The 26,135-nt window shown below is 46.6% G+C and overlaps 2 protein-coding genes across 11 annotated transcripts; one reads left to right on the forward strand and one right to left on the reverse strand.

Moving 5' to 3' along the window:
- Positions 1-8,701: 8,701 nt before the first annotated feature.
- Positions 8,702-21,009, reverse strand: SLC5A6 (solute carrier family 5 member 6). Of its 10 annotated transcripts, none has more exons than XM_027624282.2 (18): positions 20,901-21,009; positions 19,780-19,846; positions 17,225-17,309; positions 15,736-16,277; positions 15,342-15,407; positions 14,950-15,001; positions 14,501-14,568; positions 14,052-14,206; positions 13,503-13,643; positions 13,170-13,299; positions 12,502-12,590; positions 11,979-12,091; positions 11,573-11,640; positions 11,087-11,173; positions 10,757-10,938; positions 10,461-10,564; positions 10,116-10,234; positions 8,702-9,686 (listed from the first exon to the last, which is right to left on the reverse strand). In XM_027624282.2, exons 4-18 carry the CDS (start codon positions 16,126-16,128, stop codon positions 9,534-9,536), a joined length of 1,920 nt encoding a protein of 639 aa, XP_027480083.1. In that variant the 5' UTR covers positions 16,129-16,277; positions 17,225-17,309; positions 19,780-19,846; positions 20,901-21,009; the 3' UTR covers positions 8,702-9,533. The 10 variants fall into 10 exon arrangements, with proteins under 10 accessions (XP_027480083.1, XP_027480082.1, XP_027480080.1 ...); XM_027624281.2 differs by lacking the exon at positions 20,901-21,009 and adding an exon at positions 20,523-20,560; XM_027624279.2 differs by lacking the exon at positions 20,901-21,009 and adding an exon at positions 20,239-20,487 and having other exon boundaries at positions 10,119-10,234; positions 15,736-15,884.
- Positions 20,458-26,070, forward strand: ATRAID (all-trans retinoic acid induced differentiation factor). Its single transcript, XM_027624289.1, has 7 exons — positions 20,458-20,736; positions 21,440-21,561; positions 24,140-24,211; positions 24,424-24,495; positions 24,596-24,717; positions 25,411-25,508; positions 25,722-26,070. The coding sequence occupies exons 1-7, from the start codon at positions 20,638-20,640 to the stop codon at positions 25,824-25,826; spliced, it is 690 nt and encodes a 229-aa protein (XP_027480090.1). The 5' UTR covers positions 20,458-20,637; the 3' UTR covers positions 25,827-26,070.
- Positions 26,071-26,135: the final 65 nt, after the last annotated feature.

A 26,135-nucleotide genomic window follows, 5' to 3' on the forward strand; every position in this document is an offset into this window, starting at 1 on the left:
CCTTCTCCAGAAGCAGCCATTGTTATCAGGGTCTTGTGTATGCTTCCAGACTTTTGTATACCTGGACAAATATATACATATGCATAGCTCTTTTTAAGATAAAAATGACAGAATATGATACATATTAATTATATCTTGGAGATTCTCCCACATCATTATTTTTCAAACTACTTACTCTGTTCAAGAGCTGCATTGTCTCCTAATGCATGGAGGTGCTGTAACCTATTAGCTATCTCCAATTAATAGACACTTCAACGGACATTTGTCATGTTTTCTGGTTGGCCAACTCCTTTGGAACATTTTTCATGTTCGTGGAAATATTCACTCTCCAGTCTCCTTTGAAACTCCACCAACCTGTATCCATGCCAATCTCCAAATCAGAAATGGACCCCAGGAGGAAATGGACTTTGGGTAGGACACCTATTATGCTGGCAAGGGTGCAGCATGGCTTTATGGCTTTGGGGGCATCATGGGTTACAAAGCCCAAGTTCCTGATGCAGAAGAGATATTAGTGGCGCTGGTGTGAGTGACAGTTGCAATTGCAGTCAGGTTCTTGGTGGCAGTGCAAATTTAGCATCTAGTTTTTGGTGGCAGCAGAATTCTTCTGGGCCTTTAACACATCAGGCTATTTATATATGTGATTTGTGGCTGTAATTCTTGAGGATTATCATCAAGCCTATTCTCTAGTCCTCACAACCATGTTCTTTATAACAAACGACTTTCTGCTCATCAGCCAAAGTTACTTCTACTGCTTGCAACAAAGAGCCCAGTCTGAGACAAATATTTTTTTCCTTCTAATTTGTAGTTTTATCATCTAATTGTAATTTATATTATCCTTGCATATACGTCTGTGTACCTGTGTGCAAGCGTATCTGTGGCATAAAATCCTAAAAACGGAAATGCTCTGAAAGAATATTTGAAAGACATCTGATAAAGGAGTATCATCCAAGGGCGCCTGGGTGGCTCAGTCGTTAAGCGTCTGCCTTCGGCTCAGGTCATGATCCTGGGGTCCTGGGACTGAGTCCCACATCGGGCTCCCTGCTCCGCGGGAAGCCTGCTTCTCCCTCTCCCACTCCCCCTGCTTGTGTTCCCTCTCTCGCTATGTCTCTCTCTGTCAAATAAATAAATAAAATCTTTAAAAAAAAAAAAGGAGTATCATCCAAGATATACAAAGAACTCTTAAAACTCAACAAGACAACAATCCAATTAAAAAAAAGGCCAAAGACCTTACCAGACACCTCATCAAAGATACATTAAATAAGCATATGGAAAGATGCTCTACAACATATATCACCAAGGAAATGCAAATTAAAACAATGAGAAAAAAAATTTTAATACAATTCTGATTCTTTTCTGCAAGCGAAAATGTTCAATAACAGTCCCCAAAATCTGAAAAAGAATATTGAGTGGGAATTTGCCCTATAATATATGAAAATATGAATATAAAGGTATATAAAGCTATGTAAACATAACACAGATTTAGCAACCTACAATGAAGGGATAAAAATACATCAGTGGAATAAAGTGCGAAACATCCATATATCTGTGCAAATGTTTATGATTAGAGACAACGCTTATTTATTTAGTTAGTTAATTTTGATAGCGGCAACATTTAAATCTATGAAGGAAGGGTGGCTTTTTCAACAAATCATGTGAGATAATTGGCTATCCACCGAAGAAAAAACAACATTATTTTTCCCCATCACATCAAACACAGCTGGTACAAATAATTAAACATTTAGAGGGAAAAAGTTAAAATATCTTAAAGATTTTTATTGTTATGTTAATCACCATACATCATTAGTTTTTGATGTAGTGTTCCATGATTAATTGTTTGTGCATAACACCCAGTGCTCCACGCAGAATGTGCCCTCTTTAATACCCATCACCAGGCTAACCCATCCCCTCACCCCCCTCCCCTCTAGAACCTTCAGCTTGTTTTTCAGAGTCCATCAAAATATCTTAAAGATTTTTAAACTATAGTTTAAATAATATTGGGGTGAATGCCTGCCTAAACAAGACACAAAACCCAGAAGAGCCATAAAAAACTGAGAGATTTGTTTTCAAAATTTTTTTTGTTTTTTTTTTTTAAAGATTTTATTTATTTATTTGAGAGAAAGAATGAGAGAGAGAGCACATGAGAGGGGGGAGGGTCAGAGGGAGACGCAGACTCCCTGCTGAGCAGGGAGCCCGATGCGGGACCCCGATCCCAGGACTCCGGGATCATGACCTGAGCCAAAGGCAGTCGCTTAACCAACTGAGCCACCCAGGCGCTCTGTTCTCAAAATTTAAAACTTCTGTTAAAAGAAATGCTCTAACAGAAGTTATAAGAAAAGGGAAAGTAAAAAAAGCAGGGGAAAGTGTGGGGGTAAATTATTGCATGGAATTAATATCCAGAATATATACAGAATTCTGACAACAATTCTTTAAATCAACAGAGGGTATGATCAGGAAACTCACAAAAAAATCCAAACCAAAAAAGAAGGAGGTAGAGGAGGAGAAAAAGGAGATGGAGAAGAGGGGAAACAGGAGAGGGGGAGAAAGAGAAAAGGTGAAGGTGCTCAAACTCAATTATATTCAAGAAAAGTAAATTAAATGGAATATTTTTTTTTTTACCCATCAGATTGTTCAACATTTAAAAGATTGCTTGTCTAATTGCTCTGTAATGCTCTAGTTGCAATATAATTCTGAAATGGTTTATATTTTCCAGTTTAAATGGTTTAAAATTTCCAGTTTTATCTTTGATACAGGTTTATTTAAAAGTATTTTTTAAACTTCCAGATGTGTAGCGCTTTAAAAATATTTTAGTATTGGGCGCCTGGGTGGCTCAGATGGTTAAGCATCTGCCTTCGGCTCAGGTCACGATCCCGGGGTCCTGGGATCGAGTTCCGCATCGGGCTCCCTGCTCCTTGGGAGCCTGTTTCTCCCTCTGCTTCTCTCTCTCTCTCTTTCTCTCTCTCCCTCTGTCTCTCATGAATAAACAAATAAAATCTTAAAAAAATATATTTTAGTATTGGTAATACGTGAATTGTTCAACATCAAAATGTATAAGAAAGTGTAGAGAGATGAGAGACAAGGTGACCCCCCCACCTCTGTCTTCTGGCCACCCCATCACCTTTCACAGGCAGGGAGATTCCCCTCTTCATCACTGTAAGTTTTTTCTGTACCCTTCCAGAGACACTTTGTGCAGGTACAAACAAGTATTAATGTGGTCTTTTCCACATCATTTTTACTACAGTGACATATATTATTCTGCATCTTGCCTTTCTTCTTAATATGTTAGGAGAGACAGCTATGTGAGTGAATGATATTAGCAGATTAAAATTTTTTACTGAAAAATGTACATAGAGGGGCGCCTGGGTGGCTCAGTCGTTAAGCATCTGCCTACTGCTCAGGTCATGATCCCAGGGTCCTGGGATCGAGCCCCACATCGGGCTCCCTGCTCTGGGGGAAGACTTCTTCTCCCTCTCCCACTCCCCCTGCTTGTGTTCTCTCTCTCGCTCTCTCTGTCAAATAAATAAATAAATAAAATCTTTAATAAAAATCAAAAGAAAAAAGAAAAATGTATATAGAGCCTATAAGACATGTAATGTTTAAAGTGAACCTTTATGATATTCCCGTTCAGTGAAGAACTAGAATACTGGCAGGTGCCTGCAAAGCCCCTCCCTGATCACATTATCCATACTTCGCTTGAGGTCATCTCCTGGCTTTAGGTTAATCATTCCCTTGCTTTTTAGTTTTTTTAATTTTTTAAGATTTCATTTATTTATTTGACAGAGAGAGACACAGCGAGAGGGAACAAGCAGGGGGGGAGTGGGAGAGGGAGAAGCAGGCTTCCCCCAGAGCAGGGAGCCCAATGCGGGGCTCCATCCCAGGACCCTGGGATCATGACCTGAGCCGAAGGCAGACGCTTAACGACTGAGCCACCCAGGCGCCTGTCCCTTGCTTTTTTGAAAAAATGGTCTCACCACCTTGTATAGTTTTTTCTGTTTTGAACTTTAACAAATGGAATCAGTGTCTTCTTCCATGACTTTGCTTTCTTTTGATCAGCCACTTTTGTGTGGCTGTGGCTAATTTTTTTGTCATTGCTAGATAGCATTCCTGTAAGAATGTAACACTAGTTTTTATGGACTTTGGGGTTGTCTCCAGTTTGGCGCTATTCTGTTCCTAAGAAAGTTCTTGTACAACTCCTTGCTTAAGGTAACAATTTCTAAAGTGTAGTCCACCAACCCCTAGGGCTCTCTGGGACCTTATCAGGGAGTCACTGAAGTTAAAACTATTTTCTTTCATGCTAATACTAAGATGTAATTTGCCCTTTTCACTCTGAACATTTGCACTAATTGCAGTCACCTTGGCACAAATCAAGTCGATTTGGAGTCATTTTTTGCCAGTTTGGTTAAGTATGTAATTGCATGTTATTTTGGTTTTAATCGTCATATCCCTGGTTACTAATAAGACTGAATTCTTTTTGTCATATTTATAGATCATTTGGATTTCCTCATTTGTAAAATGTCAATTCAAATCTTTCCCCCATTTTTGAGATGTCTTTTTTATGTTCTTAGTTCTTTATGGTCATTTTTTAAAAAGATTTTTTTTATTTATTTGACAGAGAGAGACACAGCGAGAGAGGGAACACAACCAGGGGGAGCCTGGGATCATGACCTGAGCCAAAGGCAGACACTTAACTGAGCCACCCAGGGGCCTGTCATATGTTCTTTAAGTCAGATATATGTGTTGCAACTTTATTTTCCCTTTTTCTATGTTGTCTTTTTCACTTTTAATGATGTCTTTCACTGAAAAGTTTTTATTTTATTTTTATTTTTTTATTTTTAAAGACTTTATTCATTCATCTGAGACGCAGAGATACAGAGAGAGAGAGAGAGAGAGCATCAGCCGGGAGAGAGGCAGAGGGAGAGGGAGAAGCAGGCTCCTCGCTGAGCCAGGAGCCCGATGCGGGGCTCAATTCCAGGACCCCGGGATCATGACCTGAGCCAAAGGCAGACGCTTAACCATCTGAGCCACCCAGGCGCCCCTCACTGAAAAGTTTTTAACATGTCAAATTCATCACTTTTCCTTTGTTTTGAGCTTTTGTGTGCTCGCTAGAATATCAAGTACAAAGGTGAAATGAAATTATAATAGCAAGCATCTTTATCTTGTTCCTGATCTCTAAGAGATAACTTTCAAACCTCATCATCAATTTTCCCCCCACTGTTTCCCTTTTTAAAAAAACAACTTTGAGGGTGCCTGGGTGGCTCAGTTGGTTAAGAGACTGCCTTCGGCTTAGGTCATGATCCTGGAGTCCCGGGATCGAGTCCTGCATGCAGGCTCCCTTCTCAGCAGGGAGTCTGCTTCTCCCTCTCCTGCTCCCCCCTCTTGTGCTCTCGCTCTCTCTCAAATAAATAAAATCTTAAAAAAAAAACACTTTTGATTAGAGTTAAAAGAATTAAATTATTTTACCTTTAATTTTGGTTATAGTTTTAAAAGTTTTGTTGTAGATTCTTTTCACAGATACCCTTAATCAGGTTAAGAAAGTCCTTCTAGTGCTAGCTTTTCTCCTAAATGAATGTTGAACTTCATGAAACTCTGTTTCTGCTTCTGTTAAGATAGTGAGATTTTTGCTCTGTTAATGTTAAGGATCATATTATTTGAGTTTCTATTGTTAAAACAACCTCTCATTTCTGAGATAAACTCAATGATGATATATTATCTTTTTTATATACATTGCTGAATTCAGTTCACTAATATTTTGTGATTTTGCAGCTATGTTTGTAATATTGACCAATAGTTTTCCTTTCTTCTTATGCTGTCTCTGTCTGGTTTTGGTATTGGATTGATGCTATGATAAAAGACATTTAAAATTTATGCTTTAAGTGTTGCTGGAAAACGGAAAACACATTCAGGAAGGTTCCCTCTTCATCTATACTCTGAAATCATTTACATAAATTTAGAATTATTTATTCCTTCAAAGATTAGAACTCAATAGTGAAGTCATGTGGGCCTGGGGTTTTCCTCATGATTAGATGGTTTTATTTAATATTGTTTCTATTTCTTTAATGGGAATAGGACTATTCAGCTATCCTATTGTTTCTGGAGTCTGTTTTAGTGATATTTTTCTAGTAATTTGTCCAGTTTTATCTAAAATTTCAAATTTGTTGGCCTAAAGTAGTTCATAATCTGATTACCACGTTAATATCTAGATATCTGTAATTACGTACCCTTGTTATTTCTGGAATTATTTATGTCTTCTCTTTTCTCTTATTTTTGCCAGTTGGTTTTATTATTCTTTCAAAGTCCCAAATTTGGACTTGTTGAGCAATGTGAAATTGGGACTGCAAATCCACAGGAGAGCGGATTTGTGATTTTCTGGAGATTTTATTCACCATTCTGCTCGGCTGTAATCCAACTCTCCTTGCACTGGGCTGGCCCCTGTGTGGGTGTCTATCACCCTGCTTAGGCTGACATCACACCCAGACTGCCTCACCCTACTTGGGCTCCCATCTGACCGCAGGTCTTTCTCCCATACAGATGCCCTCACTCCCAGGTTCTCACAGCCCAGGCTAGGCTGCTCCCATGTGCAAATGCCCTCTTCATTCTGCAAACTTTGATTCTCCAGGTGGGACACATAGACACATACACACTGGCTCTGGCAACTCCCATCAGGCCACCTTCTATGTGGTTGCCCTCCTCTCCCTGGCTCAGACTCTGACATGCACACCAGACAGCCTCCAGCACCAATGCTACCTTGCACTGCTCCACCTAATGGCTTTAGGACTGAATTATGCAGGATGAGAAGGGAAGAGCTCAGAAAATATGAACTACACCCAGAGGCATTTTTTCATGAAGTGTTTTAGTAACATAATGCAATGTATGAGTGTATGGGATAACATGAGCATATTCTTAGCTGTGGGTCTGTCAAAGGTTTGAAAGCCACTGACCTAGAAAGGTTTTGGAATGATGGTATAGTAGCACCCCATTTAGAGTATTAGTTTTCTGGGCCACTGCCTCAAGATTCCCTGCCACCTGTGTGAACACCCCAACCAAACGGACACTTCCCTGGCTGGCAACAGAGATACAACTTTGGTGGGCTACTGGGAGTCACAGACCTGAGTTCTAGTTCTGCCCCTCAACTTCTCACCAGCCAAGCAATCTGGTTACCTTATACACTAAAAATGCAGATGATATGCACCATACCTCCCTCCCCAGGCATAAAATCAGGTAGTACATGAAAAGTGCTTTGAAAACTACAGCAAATATACAATAACTGACATCTAATGAATGTTTAAGTCCTTTACATGCAATGTAACTGAATCTTTAAACAACTCTGAAATTCATATTTAACAGATGAGGAAACTAAAACTTAAGGATGTTGAATGGATGAGAGGGTATTTGAATCCAGGTCTGTGCATTCAACTATACCCTCATAATCATTAAGCAGTATTTTTTGTTTGTTTTTAACAGAGAGCGAGAGAGCACACAAGTGGGGGAGCGGCAGGCAAAGGGAGAAGCAGGATCCCCCCTGAGCAGGGAGCCAATGTGGGCCTTGATCCCAGGACCCTGGGATCATGACCTGAGCCAAAGGGATTAAGCGGTACTTTTAAAGATTTTTTGAGTAATCTCTACACCCAACGTAGGGCTCAAACTCACAACCCCAAGATCAAGAGTTGCCTGCTCTTCCGACTGAGCCAGCCAGGCACCCCACAAGTGGTACTTTCATCATGTGAGTAAGTTTACTTTGTTAGAAGCATAGCATCTTTGTTCTGTTAGAGTTTTATATGGATATGGAGAACCAAATGTATTTACCGTTTCCCCATTAAACATCGTAATTCTTGAAAGTTTTGAATCCTGTGGACTTTCACCTTTTCTATGCAAATATAGCTAACAGGCAAGGATCTGAGACTAAATGAGGTCACTTTGAAATGATGGTGGTACCTGTACAGGGTCCAGGGGTGGCAGTCATTTCCTTAGATGCAAAATGGTAGCCAAGTTTAAGGCCCTTGCATGTAGGCAGTGGATAAATATGTTGAAGAATGAACAAATGGGAACCTGGTTAGGTCTAGAACTCTAGCAGCTTGGTGGGGTGGGGTAGTTAGCCAAGAGCAATGGCACCTCAGCCCCCAGGTTGAGGGGCTGTCGAGAGAGCAGACCTCAAGGCAGAGTCCACTTGGGCATTTTCTTAAACTGTCCACAGATCTGCCTGGGATCAGTTCTCTGCTGAGGGGCCTGGAGAGTCTGTGTAGAGCTCCTTCTGAGCAGCTGGATGAGTCCAGGGTTGGGCCGGGCCCAGGGGTTTGAGCACAGTGTTCTTCACCATAGTCCAGCTCAAACGTTCTATTTTTAAAGCCAAATAACAGCATTCTTCCTCCAGCCCCAAAAGTGAAAATCTGAGCAGCAATAATTTTTCTGGTCAAGGACAAGGTGGAGGTGGGACACGAGACAGAATGAGCCACAGGGGATGAAAAGCAGCAGAGGGAGAGTGTGCATCTTCCACCCAGATGAGTCCAATGCTGTCCCTGAAGACATGCCAGCCAGTCTCCAAATCTCCACAAGCCAGTGCCAGTCCCCTTCCACCTCTCCTCAGCAGAGGAAGACCTGTGCAGGGGAGGAGGAAGCACTTTACCCCTGCCATGGATGGGACCGGGAAGGGGGGGCAGGGGGACGACGACGATGACAAGAACAGCTGTGAACAGTACAGAAGCCCAGATTCTAGGTCCAGTAAGTTTTTATTCCCTTGGAACAAAGATCTGTGGGAAAGAAACTCCAAAAAGGAAACATGAACATGAACAACGAAATGACACTAGAGTGGTGTGCCAGGTGAATGGCATACTCCACAGTGGACCTGGTCATGCCCTGGTTTCTCAGATCAATATTTGCTCTGCCCCCAAGTGCCCATGACATAGGTGGAGGGTGGGGACAGTGAGGTGGAAAGCTTCCCTAGTCTATGCAAGCGAGATGAATGTCACTCTGAGGTCTCTCAGGGACACCAAACCCTCCCCCTCAAGAATGGAGGTAGACAAGAATGAGAGGGGCCTGGGCGTCACAGATAATGAGAAAGTAGTTACGGACCCTTTGTGGCTGACAGAATCTATCCTTAAATTAGTACCACAAGAGAAGCAACAGCTGACTAAGACAGCTTTGTGTTTCATGGTAAACATGGCCAACCTTGTGAAACCAGGCCCCAGAGTAGTGGTAACTAGCACTACTATTTCTATTCACTTCAAAGGAGCCTGGTGATGGTTAATTGGAAGCCATTTCCCGTTTCCCAGAGGATTTGCTTCGATCCCCTTTTCTAGCAAAATCCTATCCCCTGCAAGCCCCGTCCTCTATAGAGAATAGGCTGTCAAGGGACAAGTAAAAATCCTTTCCTACCCTCAACACTTCCCATGACATGATAGCTTCTACTGCAACCCAAACACCTAAAAACAAGGTCCTTTGGTGGGCTAGATAATCCAGTCCTCGATTGTCTCTACACTGTGTATCACCTAACTCATCACTGTACTACAGGATGGCCTCTGGCACTGGGACCTAAGCCTAGATCACAGTGAGGTCTCCTGGAGGATGAAGGTGGGGCTGTTCCCTTGGTGGGCTGAGCTTTCCTCAGGCACTGCCATGACCTCCTTGTCTCTGCTGTTCTTCAACATCCCATTACTCATCTTTTCCGGAAATGTAGCAGTGTCCACTGAGAGATCCTGGAGAACACAGAGCAAAGGGAGTGGAGGGGGTGGGATGAACATGAGACAAAGGCGTGAAGGAACTCAGGCAGAAAAGGTGAAGACCCTGCTTTGATCCCTGCTGGAAGGGAGATCAGCAAAGGGCAGTGGGGGAGAAAGGGAGGAGCAAAGCATGAGGTGAGTGGTGGTGGTGGTGGTGGTGGTGGTGTGGGGGCGGTAGTGAGAGGAAAGGCCAGCACACTGGGCACCTCTCTGGGCTGAGACCCTTCTACCCACCAAGTCAGCACTCCCCTGAGGGTAGAAGCCAGGGCAGTTACTGGGGGATGGTCCAGGTTCAGACAAATAATGAGAGCTGCTGGGGAGGAGAAAGGAAAGGGAGGGAAGAGAATCTGGAAGGTCCGGCAGTAAGAGAGGGAGGGGAGGGTATAATCTGGACAACATAGCTGCTACCTGGCTGTAGCTTATGCAGTGAAATCGCTTCTGACAGGACAGGGGCAGCAGGGCGATGAGCTTTGGTAACACTGGGTAAATGGTCCGAGGATTCAGGGTCCGGCCCCGCATTCCCCCTGAAGGCAAAGGCACTTCTGAGTCTCCTACCATGTAACCAGGGCACACCCAGCAAGCCATCTGTTCTCAGGGCTCTGAGTTCCCAGCCCCTACCCACCTCCCAGAGCTCAGCCAAGAAGCCCAAGGAGCTCAGAGGGCAGGGTCAGTCCCCGCCACCGAGTCCAGATTCCCTGAGTGGCCTCCCTCAGTCTCACTTCTCTGGGTCCCCATTCCACACGCCCTCACCAGTGAGCAGACTGACAATCAGGCCCACCACAATAACTGTGGTTGAGTTGTGTGCGCTGTACCATAAATACGACAAGGAGTAGAGACGCTGCAGCCCTGTAGGCCTGGGGAGAACCGGAATGAGGACAGTTAGCAATCACTGACAGGGCATTCCTCAGGGACATAGTCCCCGGATGTTGGGACCCAACACCTAACATTTCCCTGAGGACTCTGGTGGCCCATCCCTTAGCAAGACCCCTGGGAAACCCCTCAAAAATGAGCTATTCTCACCAAGGAGAGAGCAAGCCCCAACTCACTTGGAAAGGGTGGTTGAGGGCATCAGTGTGGTCATGGTGACAGAGGTCAGGTTGCTAGGCAGGGAAAAGCTGGATATATTAGCGGGAGAGGGTGCCATGCCGGAGGCCATGTTGGTCACTATGCTCCCAATGCCGATCCAGAAGGCCATGATGAGTCCAGCCAACAGGCCCACAATGGCACCCTGCCCAGAGACACAACACATTCTCCTGTCATGATGCCAGCCCTAATAAATCTTCACGCCAGTTCCCAGAACTCATGGGGAGAGCCCTGCCAAGATAATTCTCAGGTCCACCCCTGTACACAACTGTGGAGCCAGATGGATCACTCACAGAAGGGTTGGCACAAGGAAAGAACATCCCAAGACAGAAGAGTCCGAGCAGCGGCCCCCCAACCATGCCAAAGATGCTGAGTGCTGCCTGTGGAGGACAGGGTTGAGGAAAAAACGAGAGAACATTCAGGGTCAGAGAACCCCAGCCTCACCAATGTAAAGCATGGCCACCTGCCAATGTCTCAGCACCCCACTTGTCAGATCTGTCTGTATCTTCTACCTGGAAACATCAGAATGCAGGATTCCAGAGGGCAAATCCCGGGAATGTGAAGGGAATGTACTTTGGGTTGTCCTCCCTAGATGACTCTGAGCTGACAATGTCCTGGGAATAACTCTAGGGAACGCAGCTAACGGTGGTCCATCAAAGGTGCATTTTTGACACCTATCCCTATACCATTCCCTTCACTTCAGCTGTCTTCCTCAACTTCCTGTTTCAATCCGCTCCTTTCTCCCTTAAAAATTGCTTTCTTCTCTGCATAGTCCTTACCTGTAGCACGGGTCCCATCTGGGAAGAAATATACGCCATTCCCAGACAAAGTAGCCCATAGCCAAAGGCTGGGAAAAAGAAGGGAGGAAAGAGGCAGAAATAAGTTAACACATTTAAAAGAAGAAAAAGTAGAGCAAAGCTCCTTCCCCAGCCAAACCATTACCTCTGTGTCCTTGGAAACGGCATATTCCTTCCTGCCCCAGCTCCAGGTCCCTCCCACCTGGTCTTCCCACCTATGTAACTCAGAGACCTTCCCAGGGAATGCCCTGAGATGTCAAGGTTGTGTGCTTCGTTTGGCAAGCACTGAACCCAGACTAAAGCTGGTGCTGTGAAGCAGACTGATGACAGTGCTTAGGATGTGTTTTAGAAAGAATACAACTGAAAAAACGAGGAAGCATAATCCCACCGAGGATTCTCGAAAGCATGATGGCCTGGACTTCAGAGAATTGAGGGAACCAGGGTCGGATCAGATCTTCCATCGTAACAGTTGCCAATGAGTTAAAAGCAGAAGATATGGTGCTGAAAGGAGGAAGACAAAGACGAGCTGTGCTGAGTCTGGGAGCTGAGAGGCAAAACCAACAGCGGCCCTACTGAGGAACAGCACCCTAAAGGCAGGAGAGGACATATGCAGCCAGAAGCTGTCCTCACGGTTGGCAGCTGAGGAAGAGGCCCAGAAGGCAAGGGCACTTGTCCTTTCTGAATGGGATACAGGTTTTGATCAAGTACAATCAATTCCTAGAAGAATCCTTCACCAGCAAGGGGGACCCCTGGGAGAGGACATGCTCTATTCTACACAGATGAGCTGTCCCTCGTCATCTACAGATGGATGGGCACATTGAGAAACTCAGAGATCCCCTCTTCTACCTGTCACCTTGGGCCAAGTAGGGCTCAGCTGCACCAAGCCTGAGGGAAATGGTCGAAGAGGGTACCTGAGGGAGCCACTGAAGAGGCAGGCAACAAAGAGCCCAGGCAGGCCTGGCAGGTCTTTCAGGAGATCCATCACAAAATACAGGACGAACTGCAGGCAGAGCAGAAGTGCACAGCTCTCTTGAGAGAGGAACCCTTCCCTTCCCCAGAGTGAAGCGTGGGGGAAGCCCCCTGCACGTGCCCCTACCAGTCTATGGAGAGTGGGTGATTAAGAAGGGGGCTAAGCACTGAGGGTGTCCCAGTTAGTGAAGAGAAAATGGGCTCTAGGTAGAGAAAGACGCAGTTCAGGCCCCACCCCTGCCCCTGACCAGCAGTGTGATGAGCATTCCAGCCACCTCGATGAGGCTTTTTTTCTTTTCTGTAAAATGAGACTGTTTTAAGAATTACAGGAGACCAGGTATGCGACAGCTCCCAGCAAAGTGCACGGTGCACAGTGGTGAGCCAGTAATAAAGGCAGGTCCCCACCCCAGCAGGGTGAGCACTATGATTAGGTGATGCCGGCCAGGGGCTAGGCCCCTCATGTGCTAGACTGTAGAATCCCAAATGGAAAACAACTTACATCCATTTCCTACCCAAGGTGAGAGTCCTTTCTGCAGCCAACCAGACACTCCTTCTGGGGAGCCAGGTTGGCCCTCATGGGCAGAGAAGGGTGCCAGGGAGGACTTCTCACCTGGTCAGGGGCTGCTTGAGCCTGCTGGGTGCTCATGGGATACTCCTGGTAGTAGACAAACATGACCAAGCCAATGAGGCAGCTCATGCAAAGAACCAACTGCTGGCAAGGGAAGACTGCATAGCAGGAGCTGCAGAGAGACCAGTACCAAGGAGACAGAGGCTGTTAACAGACACCCTCAGGCGTGTCTCCGAGCTCCAGAAAGCAGACCCATATCCTGACCCCAACGGGTGTGTGTGTATGCTCTGGCATCCTGCCCCAACTCCCACCTGCCCCGTGGAACGGGGCCCCCTCTCCTCTTTTCCTCCCTGGTCTTCCTGTCCCTGTACTCACAGCACAGCAGCCTTCTCCGTGCGGGAACTGAGGTAGCGCTGCACCTGAGCCTGGTTCACCCCATACAAGGAGAGCATCATGAAGACACCCCCAAAAGCCAATGTCCAAAAAGTGTGCCGTACAAAAGGATCTGGATCCAGCCTACAAGAGACACCGACTGGTCACTGTGGCATAGCCCCAGACAGACACAGCCTTCCTCACACTCCTACAACGGGGGGCAGAGCAGAGACGCTGCTGCAGGGCAAAGGAGCTACTGAAGGCAAGAACTGGGTGGACACAAGAAACATCACAGCAAGATGGAGGAAGGGTTCTAGCCCTCCCAACCCACAGCCGCATGCCAGGTACTAAAAACATCTTCACCCTCCTTACCCACCAGCCAGATCCCTGTGATCACCCTCCATCTCTGCAGTGCCAGCTTCCCACCTGTCTCACTGCTGCCCCTAAGGCTTCCACAGCTTGTCCTGTTTACTGCAGCCCTGAGTTCAGGCTCTAGGATGGGCCCGGCCCCCAGGCACTACAGACCCCAGCCAGGGGAAGGGGTGTACTTACACGATCCCAGAGATGCGGCCATGCTGGGAAGCCACTTTCCACACATGCCCCAAGCCGCCCACCTTGACTGACCCCACAATGATAACCACCAGCTGCCCTAGGAACATGACCAGCGTCTGGAACACGTCTGTCCAGATGACTGCCTTCAGCCCGCCCTGCAAGGCAAAGAAAGCATGCCTGCCACAGACGTCTTTAAAACCATCCACAAGTGAAGACACCATACCTACCACCAGCAAGGGACGATATACTGCCACCAGGGGCATAACCGCTGAGCCTCTGTTGACATCAGTCCCAGCCCGTCTCCTACCCCACCAAAGTCCCAGCCCATCTCCTACAACCTGTCTCGTCCCACTCCAGAGCTCCATCCCACCTCACCTACGTTTTTACCTCATCCCTTCCTTTTTTTCCTTCCCATCTCCCCTCCCTCTCCTAAGACTTACTACACTTACCAGAGCAGTATAGACAGTACAAACAACGCCTAGGGTCAGCACTGACAGCCACAGGTCAAAGCCAGTCACTGTAAACAGATAAAAACCACATTCCTGTCTCTGGAAGAGGGTTTCCCAACAGAGAAACCAGAAAAACCCCAGTAAGACGTAAGGCATTTGGTCATTAAGGACAAAATAAATCGTTCACCACAATGGAAAAAAAATGTTTGAATCCCACCAAAAGGTGTTGATTCACCAGTTCAGATGAGACACAGTAATGTTTGATTAGCTTTCGGGTGAGGTGAGCCAAGGCACTTCCACCTCCAGCAGAGACCAGTCAAGAGCCCATGCAGGGAAGTAACTCCCTGGCCAAGGTCAGATTCTTTTCTGCACACTCTCCTCTACCTGCCCCTCCCAAAGGTGTTTTCCCAGTCGGCTGTGGCTGAGAGCCAAGGGCTGTGACTCCTCACCTGCATTGAGGGCCAATGATGGTGCATAGAGCACGACTCCCATGTAGATCACCTGTTGCGTATAGAAAAGAGAACGTGAGGGGGAGGGGAATGGAAGGTGGGCAGAGGGAAGGGAAAAAATGGACCTCAGCTCCAATAATCTAATGGCCTCCCTTCGTCTCGGCTCACTTCCCTCTCCTTTCTTCCAAATCTTGGCTTGCTGCCACCATAGTGACTGTGCTGCAACTGGAAGGAATGGGAAGCAGGATGCCTCTGATGGCTTCAGGAACACTGACCCCTAGTGGGACCTTCAGTCTTGCCAGTTTGAGAGCAGGAAAAGCTCAGAATGCTTCAACATACCCAGAGTTTGGGTCTCTCTCTCAAGCTCAAATTCTACCCTCATTTCTACTTACCATCTGAAAGATGAAGGTCATGGTCCCACAAACCCGCACAGCTTTATTGAATCGGAGCTCCAGGTACTAGATAAAAATATGTATGTACATGTATACACATATATAGATAAGTAAAAGTATTCCTCCCTACTCTACCCCACAATTCGACTTCCCTCAAGAAACCCAGGAACGTGAAGGAATATTCAACTCATATCTGCTCTGGGCCTCTCTGCACGGGACCCTCCTTCTCTCCCCACCTGACCTCACCCAGAAAGAACTTGGAAACACACAATGTGTCCCATCGTTCTCATTAAGCAGAAGAGGTCCAGAGACCCAGATCCCTCATATATGGCCTCGTCCTTCTTTCTATTCCTGCCCCTGATGGCCCTATGTGCTCCTCTTCCTCCCCACTCACCTCATAGGCACTGGTGAGATGCAGGCGGTAGAAGACAGGGATGAAGACGTGTGCAGGGATCAGCAGGCCCAGAAAATAGCAGCAGCCCAGGAACCAATACTGGGTCCCAAATCGGTAGATCTCAGACGGCACACCCAAGATGGCCACGGCTGATTGGAAGGTGGCCAGCAGAGACAGAGCCACAGGAAGACAGCTCATTTTTCGGTCTGCCATGAGCAGTTGGCCAACAGTATGCCGGCCCCAGCCACGAAAGGCATGGTAGAGCCCAATAGCAAGGGAGAGAACCAGCAGCAGCACAAACACTACATAGTCCACGAGGGAGAAGGTAGATGTGACAGTGTTTGTGTCTGAGGCTGGGAGCAGGGGAGCAGAGGTGCTCACCCCCACACTCATATCTTCGCCGTGTCTGTATCTAGCAGCCACGTGCTGCTCCTGGGCTCTGGGCTGCCACTCAGCTGGGCAGTGGCAGGCAGGTGGCTACAACCTGGCTTCTAGCCACGATCTCACAGTCCTTCTCCACCAAGTGACATTGTCCAAGTGAGCTGCAAAGGAATCAGCTCCTAGTCAGGCTTACCCTGCCTTCATGGGCACCCATTCTCAGGCCTGTATATCCCACACCCATCAAACCTGGACCAGCCAGCTCTGTACAGCCCTTGTAGGTCTAGAGATCCTAGTATGGATTTGGTAGGGGAGGAAGGAAGCAGCAGAGTGAGACAGCCAGGAGACAACTGCTTGTCCAAGATCATTTTGGGCATACACAGCTGTGAAATATAACAACCTTCTTGGGGCGCCTGGGGGGTGCAGTTAGATCGTGAGATCGAACCCTGTGTCAGGCTCTGCGCTCAGTGTGGAGTCTGCTTGAGATTTTCTCTCCCTCTGCCCCTCACCCTCCTTTCTAAGATAAATTAAAGCTTCAAAAACAAAAACAAAAAACGAACCTTCTTAGGTTTCCACCCCAATCACAAATGAAAAATCAACTCTAGCCCACATTTCTTCTTAAGGACTTCCCTGCCCCCACTTGCAGGCACAGACCCAGCCACTACAGCGTACTAAGCCAGCAGACCCCAGCCTGGCACCACAGCCCAGCAGGGAAGAAGAAAGGGAGACTAATAACAGCATGGCTTCCTCTCTTTCCCCAGCCTCAGCTCCCATCTCCCCTATTCCCAGTGTCACCTTCCTAACAGGACCCCTTCTCAGCACTGATCCCCAGTGCGATTACCTACAAGGCAGCCCCAAACTCCATTCCACATATCCCCAGGCCAAGCACTTTGTTCTCCCCAGCACTACTAGATAAGCCCTGCCACCCATCTCTCAGCAACACTACAGTCAATAGCAGATCCGGGGAGAGTGCTGGGATTCAAAAGTGTGAGGGCAATGTGCGGGAGCCAGGAGTTCAGAGTTATGATACAGAGAAGCAAACCAGCCAGGGAGCTGGGGGCAAGGGAACAGCCAGGGAAAGCGTGCCTCCCCTCCTGGAGCAGGAACCTACCTAGAGAAGTAATCTCTGTTCTGAGGCAGCGCTGCCTGGAGAAGCTGTGTTTGTCTGGAGCTGAGCAGAAGCTGAGGGTCTGGCTCTATAAGTAGGTGAGGTGAAATCAGGATTTAGGGGCGGAGTGAAGCTCAGCAGCTATTTGCTCTGGCCCCTTCAGGGAACCAACCAATCAATGTGATCCAAATGGCCCTATCACCATATGGCCCCCAAACTCCAGCTCAGTCCTAGAGGCTCCAGAGTGGGGAACGGGGAGCTCACATTCAACAGCATTCCTAGCTAGATTAGGCTTCCACTGTAAGTCACACTTGGCACTGTGTGCTAGAGGGAATTAGAAAGTAGGAGCCCAGGGAAACGGGAAAGTTGCTTTTCTGACTCCTGCACCAAAAATACTAATCCTCAAAGAAATACAGCATCATCAGCATTATCCTCAGAACAAGGACAGGATTATGCTACTTCAAAACTTAAGGGAACATTCAGAGATCACTATCACGACCCCCCTCAGTTACCAACAAAGATACTGAGGCCCAGATGACTCAACTGATCTTTCCAGAACCACAGAGCCAATTATTGTCAGTCTAGATTAGAGCTCAGGTCTACTGATTCCCCATCCATCCACTCTTCATTTATACCATAATGTCTTTAGAAGATACCCACAACACACTCATTGATATGGAGAAAAAATTACCAAAGCATGCCAGGTTTACAGATAGCCTAAATGATGACAGTTAATCCCTTTTGAACACCCCCTCTTTTCTTTTTTTTTTTTTAGTGAAGCAACTCAGCTCTTACTTCTTGTAACCCAGCTGCGTGCCGTGAGCTTTACAAACTTTGATAACGATAATGAAAAAGTACCCTTTGCTATCGCTTTTATTTTATTATAAAGATTTTATTTATTTATTTGAGAGAGAGAAAATGAGAGAGAGCACGAGAGGGAAGAGGGTCAGAGAGAGAAGCAGACCCCCTGCTGAGCAGGGAGCCTGATGTGGGACTCGATCCCGGGACTCCAGGATCATGACCTGAGCCGAAGGCAGTCGCTTAACCAACTGAGCCACCCAGGCACCCCTGCTATCACTTTTAAAACACCATCTCTGTTTATGAACTTTAAGTGAACACTCTCTAGCTCTCAAGGAAACGGAGTCAGAAAAGTTAAAGAACTTCCCTAAGGTCACATAGCATGATACAAAACAAGGGAGAAAGAAAGAGTGCTATCTGCAGGTAGGACAGGTGATTTACCAAGGGGCCCATGCTTACTATTCCTAGAACCAGGGCGGGAGCAGAATGCTAATTGTAGTCAGTCATTCATGGAACAAAGTTTAGATTCCAACTAATCTAGATACACATTAATATAACCTACGTTTTCTGTTCTTGCCCACTAGGAGAAAGATCAGCCTGGCTGTCTTCTGGTTCACTCATACTGTGTTCTTGGGCAGATGTCGCCCGGCTGGCAAGATATGGTCTTACAGAGACCAAACCTGAACTCTGAACCCCGTGGGGCCAACAAAGAGAGGATATCAGAGGCAGCAACTCTAGGATCACATGTTCTATGAGTCACAAATGTTCGTACCCAGAATAGTGTTCCCAACAGGCCACGCTGGTTTAACCTAAAGATGCCCTGGGCCTTTGTACATTGCAACATCTTTAGTTCCCACTCCTCTTTGGCAAATTTTACTATGATAGAGGTGATGGAAAATACTGGAGAATAAGAAAAGGTGTCTGCTGTGTGCAAATAAGAATGCGTAGCTGTAAAGGGTTAGTGATAAGGCTACGCTGGTTACGGAAAAGAAAAACGATCTCAGTGTAGACTAGAACACAGACATACAGAACTGGAGACTCTCCTGCTGGGGTAAACTGGTGAAGCTTCTAGATAGAATTCTATTTGCATGAGGTGTAGAGAACCTTCCTGGATGGCTGAAGACAGAGCCAGGCAAGACCAGAAAAACCTGACCCAGTAACAAAGTGTTCCTCAGACAGGATTCTGATTCTGCGAACAGGATAGTTAGTGGCTTTCTAAAAACTACACTGCTCTAAACCCCCATGGACTTGCATTTCTCTGAGAAAAGAGGAACCAAAAGAGCAGAGTGCTTTCACTAAAACTGTAACACACAGGGTACAAAGAGTGGGCTGTGAGACCCCTTTCTAAAAGTATGACACATGCAGAAACGGAAGACCATCATTCCACACCACCGTACCCCCTTTGACGGCCTGCACTGAATTGCCTTGACTCCTACAAAAGGCAAAGGGGGCCACTGCAGGACCAACTGTCCCAAAAAATATTCCTTCAAAACCTGCCCTTGTGCCTAGAATTCCTCGAAGTCTGAAAGCTTCGGTATCCTCATTAAAAGGCTAAGAACTACCAACGCCTTAGAGAACGTGCCAGCCAGCTGAAAGTAAATCCTTTCAAGTTGATTCCACATACCGCAGCCGGGGTCGGCCACTCAAGATGAGTCAGCTTTGATGAGATTTTGCCTGGCCCTAATCAAAGGCAACACTCAGTCCCTCCAGGCGCGGGGCTCCCCAGGGCTACCCTGGGGTAGCGCTCGCCTTTCCCTTACCTCCGTGGCTCCGCCAGGTCTAGGAAGGTCCAGTCGTTTGTCCTGAGATAAACATCGCTCCGTTTTTCTGGGAAGGAAAAGGAGTTGAGAAGGCAGGCAAGCGCCTACCCCGCCCCTCCCTCCTCACCAAGGATCCCGCCGCCACGCGGTCTCCGGACTGAGGTGATGGTGCCAGGGTGCCCGGAGCCTCCCCCGGCTCGTCTCCTCCCGCCGGGGTTTGCCCTTCACTCTTCTATCACCCTTACCCTCTTTATTTGCTGGCTTCCCGCCTTCCCTCCACACGTGAGGTAGCTTAACCACTACTACACCACGCGGTCTCAACTCAGATCTTCCCACGCCTCCACGCGGGGAACCAACTCGCCCTGCCCCTCCCCGCTCCCGCGCCACTCTCGGGAGCCTCTGGGCATTGGCCCCCATGCGCTGGCCCGCCCGGGTGCGGCCCATTTGCCGGGTCTCCACCTTTGGGTGCAGCGGAGTGGCCGAACCGGGCCTGCCGTATGCGGGCTGAGTGACAGCGGGGGGGCGGAGCGCCCCCTGGCCGCCTCACGTGGCGCCGCCATGTTTACTGAGGGCGGACGGAGTGGGCCCCGAGCCACTGCGGTGACGCGACCTCGGCGTCCGGAAGCGAGGAATACGGAGCTGAAAGAGCGGCGGCGGGGAGGCCTTCGCTAACAGGGGAAAAGGAGAGGGGGTTGGCCAGTCCGCCCTAACGGGGACCGGGGCGCGCAGAGAAGAGCTCTGACCTCCTCGAGCAGCCGCAAGCCCCAGCCTGTGCCGGGGGACTAGGCCACGCCCTGGCAGGGCGGAGCCACACGCGCAAGTCTCGCGAGGCGCTGAGAAGGACGAACGGAGCAAAAAATGGCTCTTTGCGGGCCGGGCAGCCTTTCGTTCCTGGTCCCTTGGGCAGCGACCCTGCTCCTCGCTCTGGGCGCGGAAAGGGCTCTGGCGTTACCCGAGGTACAGAAGCAAGTTAGAGGTCGGGCTGAAGCAGAGGTGCTGGGCAACCTTGTTTCGCGCTCGCCGGCCCTCGGCTCTCTCTCCCCAGCCCGCCCGTGGCTCCGATTTGGTCCCTGAGGCTTTCCTAGCTGTAGCCCAGCCGGCTCCAGCTCCTGAGTACTCACGCCGCGCAGGTCTCCCGGTGTCCTCGCCCTGCTGACGTAGACCTTTAAAATTTGATCTCCTTGTTCCTTAATCTTTGAATAACCTTAAGTTTTTCGGTTACCGCGAGCCCTCTGGCTCTTCTTCAAGCTCGTCACGCGCGGATGCCGTATATGGTGCTCTGCAGTACTTACCTTGTGTAAAGCTTGATGAGTTCTTTGTATGCCGGCGGTGCTTTTATACCTGGCCAAACCGGGTCTGTCAGATTGAGAAGTCACTGGAGAGGGCATAATAAATATGTTCGAACAGTGATCTTCAAAGATGAGGGCTTTTCCTGGGCAAGGTCTGGTGCAGAAAGTCTCTAGTGTGCTGATTTAGCTCCTGGCTCTAGGCGAAGAAATGAATCCCCTAGGCACACTTGACATATAAAGATAGGACACTTACCTGCCCAGTGTTAAAGGGATTCTGAAGAGTGTGCTTACTGGTAGTTAACTTTTGCTACCTATTTGTTCTTTTCTTGGCTTTTCTTTCTGGAATTCTAATAGTTTTCTCTCTTCTGCAGATATGCATGCTGTGTCCAGGGAGTGTGCGAGATTTGTCAGAAGTGACCCTTTATTGTAAGCAGACACCAGAGCTAATGCTGCACTCCCGCTGCTGCCTGAATCAGGAGGGCACCATTGTAGGGTGAGGGAGGAAAAGACAACTCTGGATACTGGAAGAGTTCCCAAACCGGATTCCTTTTTTTTTTTTTAAAGTAGGCTTTATGCCCAATGTGGGGTTTGAACTTAGGACCCTGAGTTCAAGACTTGGGTGGAGATCAGGAGTCCAACACTTAACCCACTGAGCCACCCAGGCACCCCCTCTCCCCCCAGATTCTTGAAGGCTTGCCTGATTGGCTTTTGGGATAAATATCCGTGCCTGTTTTGGGGGCATCCAAATCATGATTCTCATACATTTAAATGTGTTACAGCATTTTTAGGTAGGTAAACAATCCTGTGATTCTTCCTGGTTGAAACTGCATAGAAGTCATAATTTTTGCCCATTAAAAAAAAAACCTCTTATGGCTTCCTCTTATTTTTTTTTTAAGAGGTTATTTATTTATTTGAGAGAGTGAGCAAGAGAGTAGGGGAGCAGGGGCAGAGAGGCTGACTCCCCACACTGAGCAGGGAGCCCGTTTGTGGGGCTCTGTCCCAGGACTCCAGGATCATGACCTGAGCTGAAGGCAGATGCTTAACCAACTGAGCCGCCCCGGCGCCCCTACGGCTTCCTCTTAAAAGAAGTTTTGTTCTTTAATTTTCAATTCTGGATTACTTAGTGTATATCTCCATGAAATGGCTCCGTTAGCCTCCAAGGCAATTTATTAATAGGGTATTCCTCCCTTCCAGTTAATTCATGTTTGTCTTTGAGGCAGATTCCTCTTCTGCAGATTCTGTCCCCTTATGAAGGTTAGTCCCTGCATTTTCTTCCTTTACACTCAGGATTCTCTCTTCGTATAGCTTCAGCTGTAACCACCATGCAGGTGTTCCCCAAACTAGATCTCTTTTAGTATCCTTGGCCACCTCTCCAACCTGAAGGTACACATGAGTACTTCTAGCTTCCTATTAAACATTTCCTCTTGAGTGCACCCTCACTTCAGAGTCCTAAATGTCGTCTGTCTTGCTTCCATTCTCCTTTATCCCTAATTACCTAAATACTTCTCTATAGGAAACTATCTGAAAACCAATTTTTTTTCCCATCATCCCTCTCTAGTTTTAAAATTAGAATTGTTTGTTGCCCTCAGGATAAAGTTCAAACCATTAACCACTACAGATTGGTCTCAATCCACTTTTCAAACATTTTTTTCCCAACTATTTGTCCACTAAAACCCTTCATGAGGGTCTGGCTTGAGCCAGACTTGCCTACTTTCCAAAAGCATTATGCTTTTGTTTCTTTGTTCATTCAGGCCTCCTTATCTGAAATTTCCTTCCTCCACCAAATTAAAACATACCCATCCTTTAATTCCAGCATCTTCTGTGAATGCTCTCTACCACTCAATGCTAGAATAATATCTTTTTTTTTTTTTACTTCTTCTAACCCTTAGTGTCTGTACCACTCAAAATTATTCATTTATTGTCCTGTGATTTCTTTCAGATTATAATTTAATGTTTATGTTGTTTTTATATTTGGTGATGGTCTTCCTGTACTACATTGTAGGCCACTTGAAAACTAAGATACTGAGGGTTTTCTTTTTATTCTCCCAATTTTTGCAGTTAATAGGCACTTAGTATGGGTGCCTGGGCAGCTCAGTTGGTTAAGCGGCTGCGTTTGGCTCAGGTCAGCCCTGCATTGGGTTCCCTGCTCAGTGGGGAGTCTGCTTCTCCCTCTCCCTCTGCCACCCCCTGCTTGTGCTCTCTCACTCTCTGTCAAATAAATAAATAAAATCTTTTTTAAAAAAAAAAGGCACTCAGCAAATATTTGAAAAATAGAGGAACAGACAGCAATAGATAGTGAAGGAAAAATAATGTGGCATGGTCCTTAATATCCAGTAATTTGTCTTCAGTCTGTGGTAGAAAATGCACTTGGAAAAAACTTTCATTTATGTGACTTGAATTTTTTTCCCCATTTGAAGGCCTTTGTGGATCTGAGAATCATAATGCTACAATGTGAGATTCACTAACCTAGACAAGGAACAAATTTCTTCCAATATATGCACAGATGCCTAGATATACTGGTTAGAACAGTACAGTCCAATAGCACTTCCCGCTATGATAGAAGTGTTCCATATCTGTACTTTCCAATATAGTAGCCACTGATCACATGGTGAGTGGTTACTGAATAGTTGAAATGTGGCTAGTGCAAATGAGAAACTGAATTTTTTTTACCTAATTTATTTATTTTTAAAAGATTTTATTTATTTATTTGACAGAGAGAGCGAGAGCAGGAACACAAGTAGGGGGAGTGGGAGAGGGAGAAGCAGGCTTCCCGCCGAGCAGGGAGCCTGATGCGGGGCTCGATCCCAGGGTCCTGGGATCATGACCTGAGCCGAAGGCAGACACTTAACGACTGAGCCACCCAGGCGCCCCTTTTTTACCTAATTTAAATAGTTACATGTAACTAGTGGTGACTGAACTGGACAGTGCAGAATTAAAACATCTACCACAGCATCTAGTTTGTGGCCCTGAACACAGCTGTGTTCAATTAATATTAGCTGAAAAGAGGGTTAAATTAGCTTACCGTAGGTGAAGAGAGACATACAATTACACTGATTACTGTGTTTCCTCAGGCTGGATCTCCAGAACTGTTCTCTGAAGGACCCTGGTCCAGACTTTCCTCAGGCACATACTGCCATCATCATGTAAGTGGCTAGTTACCCTCCCTCCCCAACGGCAGCTATGATAAAGGGCTGATGGGAAAGTCTTTGAGGATGGACTCCTAAAAAGATGTTTGAATATTAATGTCCAAACTTGGACAACTCAGAATGAGAACTGGATTACCAGCCCAGGAAGATGTGTGAATGGAAGTAGAGTGTTTTCCTAGAGCACACCACTAACAGTGTGTGCTTTGCAGAGACCTGCAAGCAAACCCCCTCAAGGATGACTTGGCCAACACCTTCCGTGGCTTTACCCAGCTCCAGACTCTGTGAGTAAGGGTATAGGGTTGGGGAGAGAACCAAAGAGGGACAGTGCTGTGAGCTCAGCAATTTTGGGCTGTGTATTATGATTGCCTGTGTTGTGTTCAGGATACTGCCCCAAGATGTCGGCTGTCCCGGAGGTATTAATGCCTGGAATACTGTCACCTTTTATATAAAAAACCAAACCTGCCAAGGGCAAAGGAACCTTTGCAACAGCACTGGGGACCAAGGTACGCTGTCTCACCTCCACCCTTCCAGGAACTTTCATCCCTTATATTCTCATTTTAGCTCTGACAGTACTAAGTTGCTTAAGTGCTTCTTGTTCAAGTTTCTGAACCTCTAACCCCTTGAAAGAAAAGGTTGTAAGATGTATTGTTCTTATGTTCTTTTTAAAAATTTTTTTATTTAAATTTAATTAGCCAACATACATCATTAGTTTCAGATGTAGTGTTCAACAATTTATCAGTTGTGTATAACACCCAGTGCTCATCACATCACGTGCCCTACTTAATGCCCATCACCTAGTTACCCCATCCCCCACCCGCCTCCCCTCCAGCAGCCCTCAGTTTGTTTCCTATAGTTAAGAATCTCTCTACACAACTAATGAATCTTTGAACACTACATCAGAAACTAATGATGTACTATACATAATAATAAAAAAGAATCTTTCACAATTTTTCTCCCTCTGATGACTTCCCGTTCAGTTTTCCCTCCTTTCCCCTATGATCCTCTGTGCTGTTTCTTATATTCCACATATGAAGGTTGTCTTTCTCTCTTTGACTTTGTTATGTTCTGATTATTTGAAATCTTCTTTCTTCTGCTTTTGACCTAGAAGTAGTTGAGAGAATCTAAGTTGAAGCAGGTATTTGACAAACCTACATAGTGAGATTCAGTGATGTCTTCTGTTTTTCTCTGGCTCACAGAAATGTGTCCTGAGAATGGATCCTGTGTACCTGATGGTCCAGGTCTCTTGGAATGTGTCTGTGCTGATGGCTTCCATGGCTACAAGTGTATGCGCCAGGTGAGGAATTAGGCCTTCTAATTAGGGATAAGAGAAATGCATAAAGAAGAACCTCTCTGAAAGAAGAGCCCTAGGACCAGAGCTAATGCAAATCATCTAGAAAAGAGAATTGCCCTGGATAAGGGGATAGGTATACTAGGAAAGAACTAGGTATTAGGATGTAGTCCTTGGTGTCATGATGTGTGAGGGGTTTTTTTGGTCTGTCATTCATAGGGTTCCTTCTCACTGCTTATGTTCTTCGGTATTCTGGGATCCACCACATTATCCATCTCCATTCTGCTTTGGGGGACCCAACGCCGAAAAGCCAAGACTTCGTGAACCACATAAGTCTTCCTACTGACCTAAAGATCTTCTTGATCTATCTGAGCCCAGCCAGGGAGATTCTCTTCCTAGACAGGCATGGTTGGCCAGCAGATCCTCCTCAAGACTGAAGCCACTTTTGGCAGGAAGATGGAAAGTTGCATAGCCTTGGGGTGTCGTGGACACTGCAGTCCAGGAGTGGACGGGGACCAGTGCCCCATTTGTGCTTGTGCTTGACTATAATAAACATCTTTTCTTGTTCCTTTTTTTTTTAACTTTTTAGAGAGAGGCGACCTGGCTTTGTGTATTTCTTGGTTAGAGTGGGAG

Source organism: Zalophus californianus, chromosome 8, assembly GCF_009762305.2.
Source record: "Zalophus californianus isolate mZalCal1 chromosome 8, mZalCal1.pri.v2, whole genome shotgun sequence".
NCBI lineage: Eukaryota > Metazoa > Chordata > Mammalia > Carnivora > Otariidae > Zalophus > Zalophus californianus.

Bases quoted from the DNA above. Each gene is read 5' to 3' on its own strand.
- SLC5A6 (XM_027624278.2), bottom strand. From the start codon at position 20,339: ATGGCGGCGCCACGTGAGGCGGCCAGGGGGCGCTCCGCCCCCCCGCTG. The intron at 14,569-14,949 runs GTGAGGAGTCAC...ATCTGTTTACAG, and splicing joins ATCATTGGCCCTCAATGCAG to TGACTGGCTTTGACCTGTGG. The intron at 9,687-10,115 runs GCAGCTATGTTG...TGTGTTCTCCAG, and splicing joins GCATAAGCTACAGCCAGGTA to GATCTCTCAGTGGACACTGC.
- ATRAID (XM_027624289.1), top strand. From the start codon at position 20,638: ATGGCTCTTTGCGGGCCGGGCAGCCTTTCGTTCCTGGTCCCTTGGGCA. The intron at 20,737-21,439 runs GTACAGAAGCAA...TCTCTTCTGCAG, and splicing joins GGGCTCTGGCGTTACCCGAG to ATATGCATGCTGTGTCCAGG. The intron at 24,496-24,595 runs GTGAGTAAGGGT...TGTTGTGTTCAG, and splicing joins TTTACCCAGCTCCAGACTCT to GATACTGCCCCAAGATGTCG.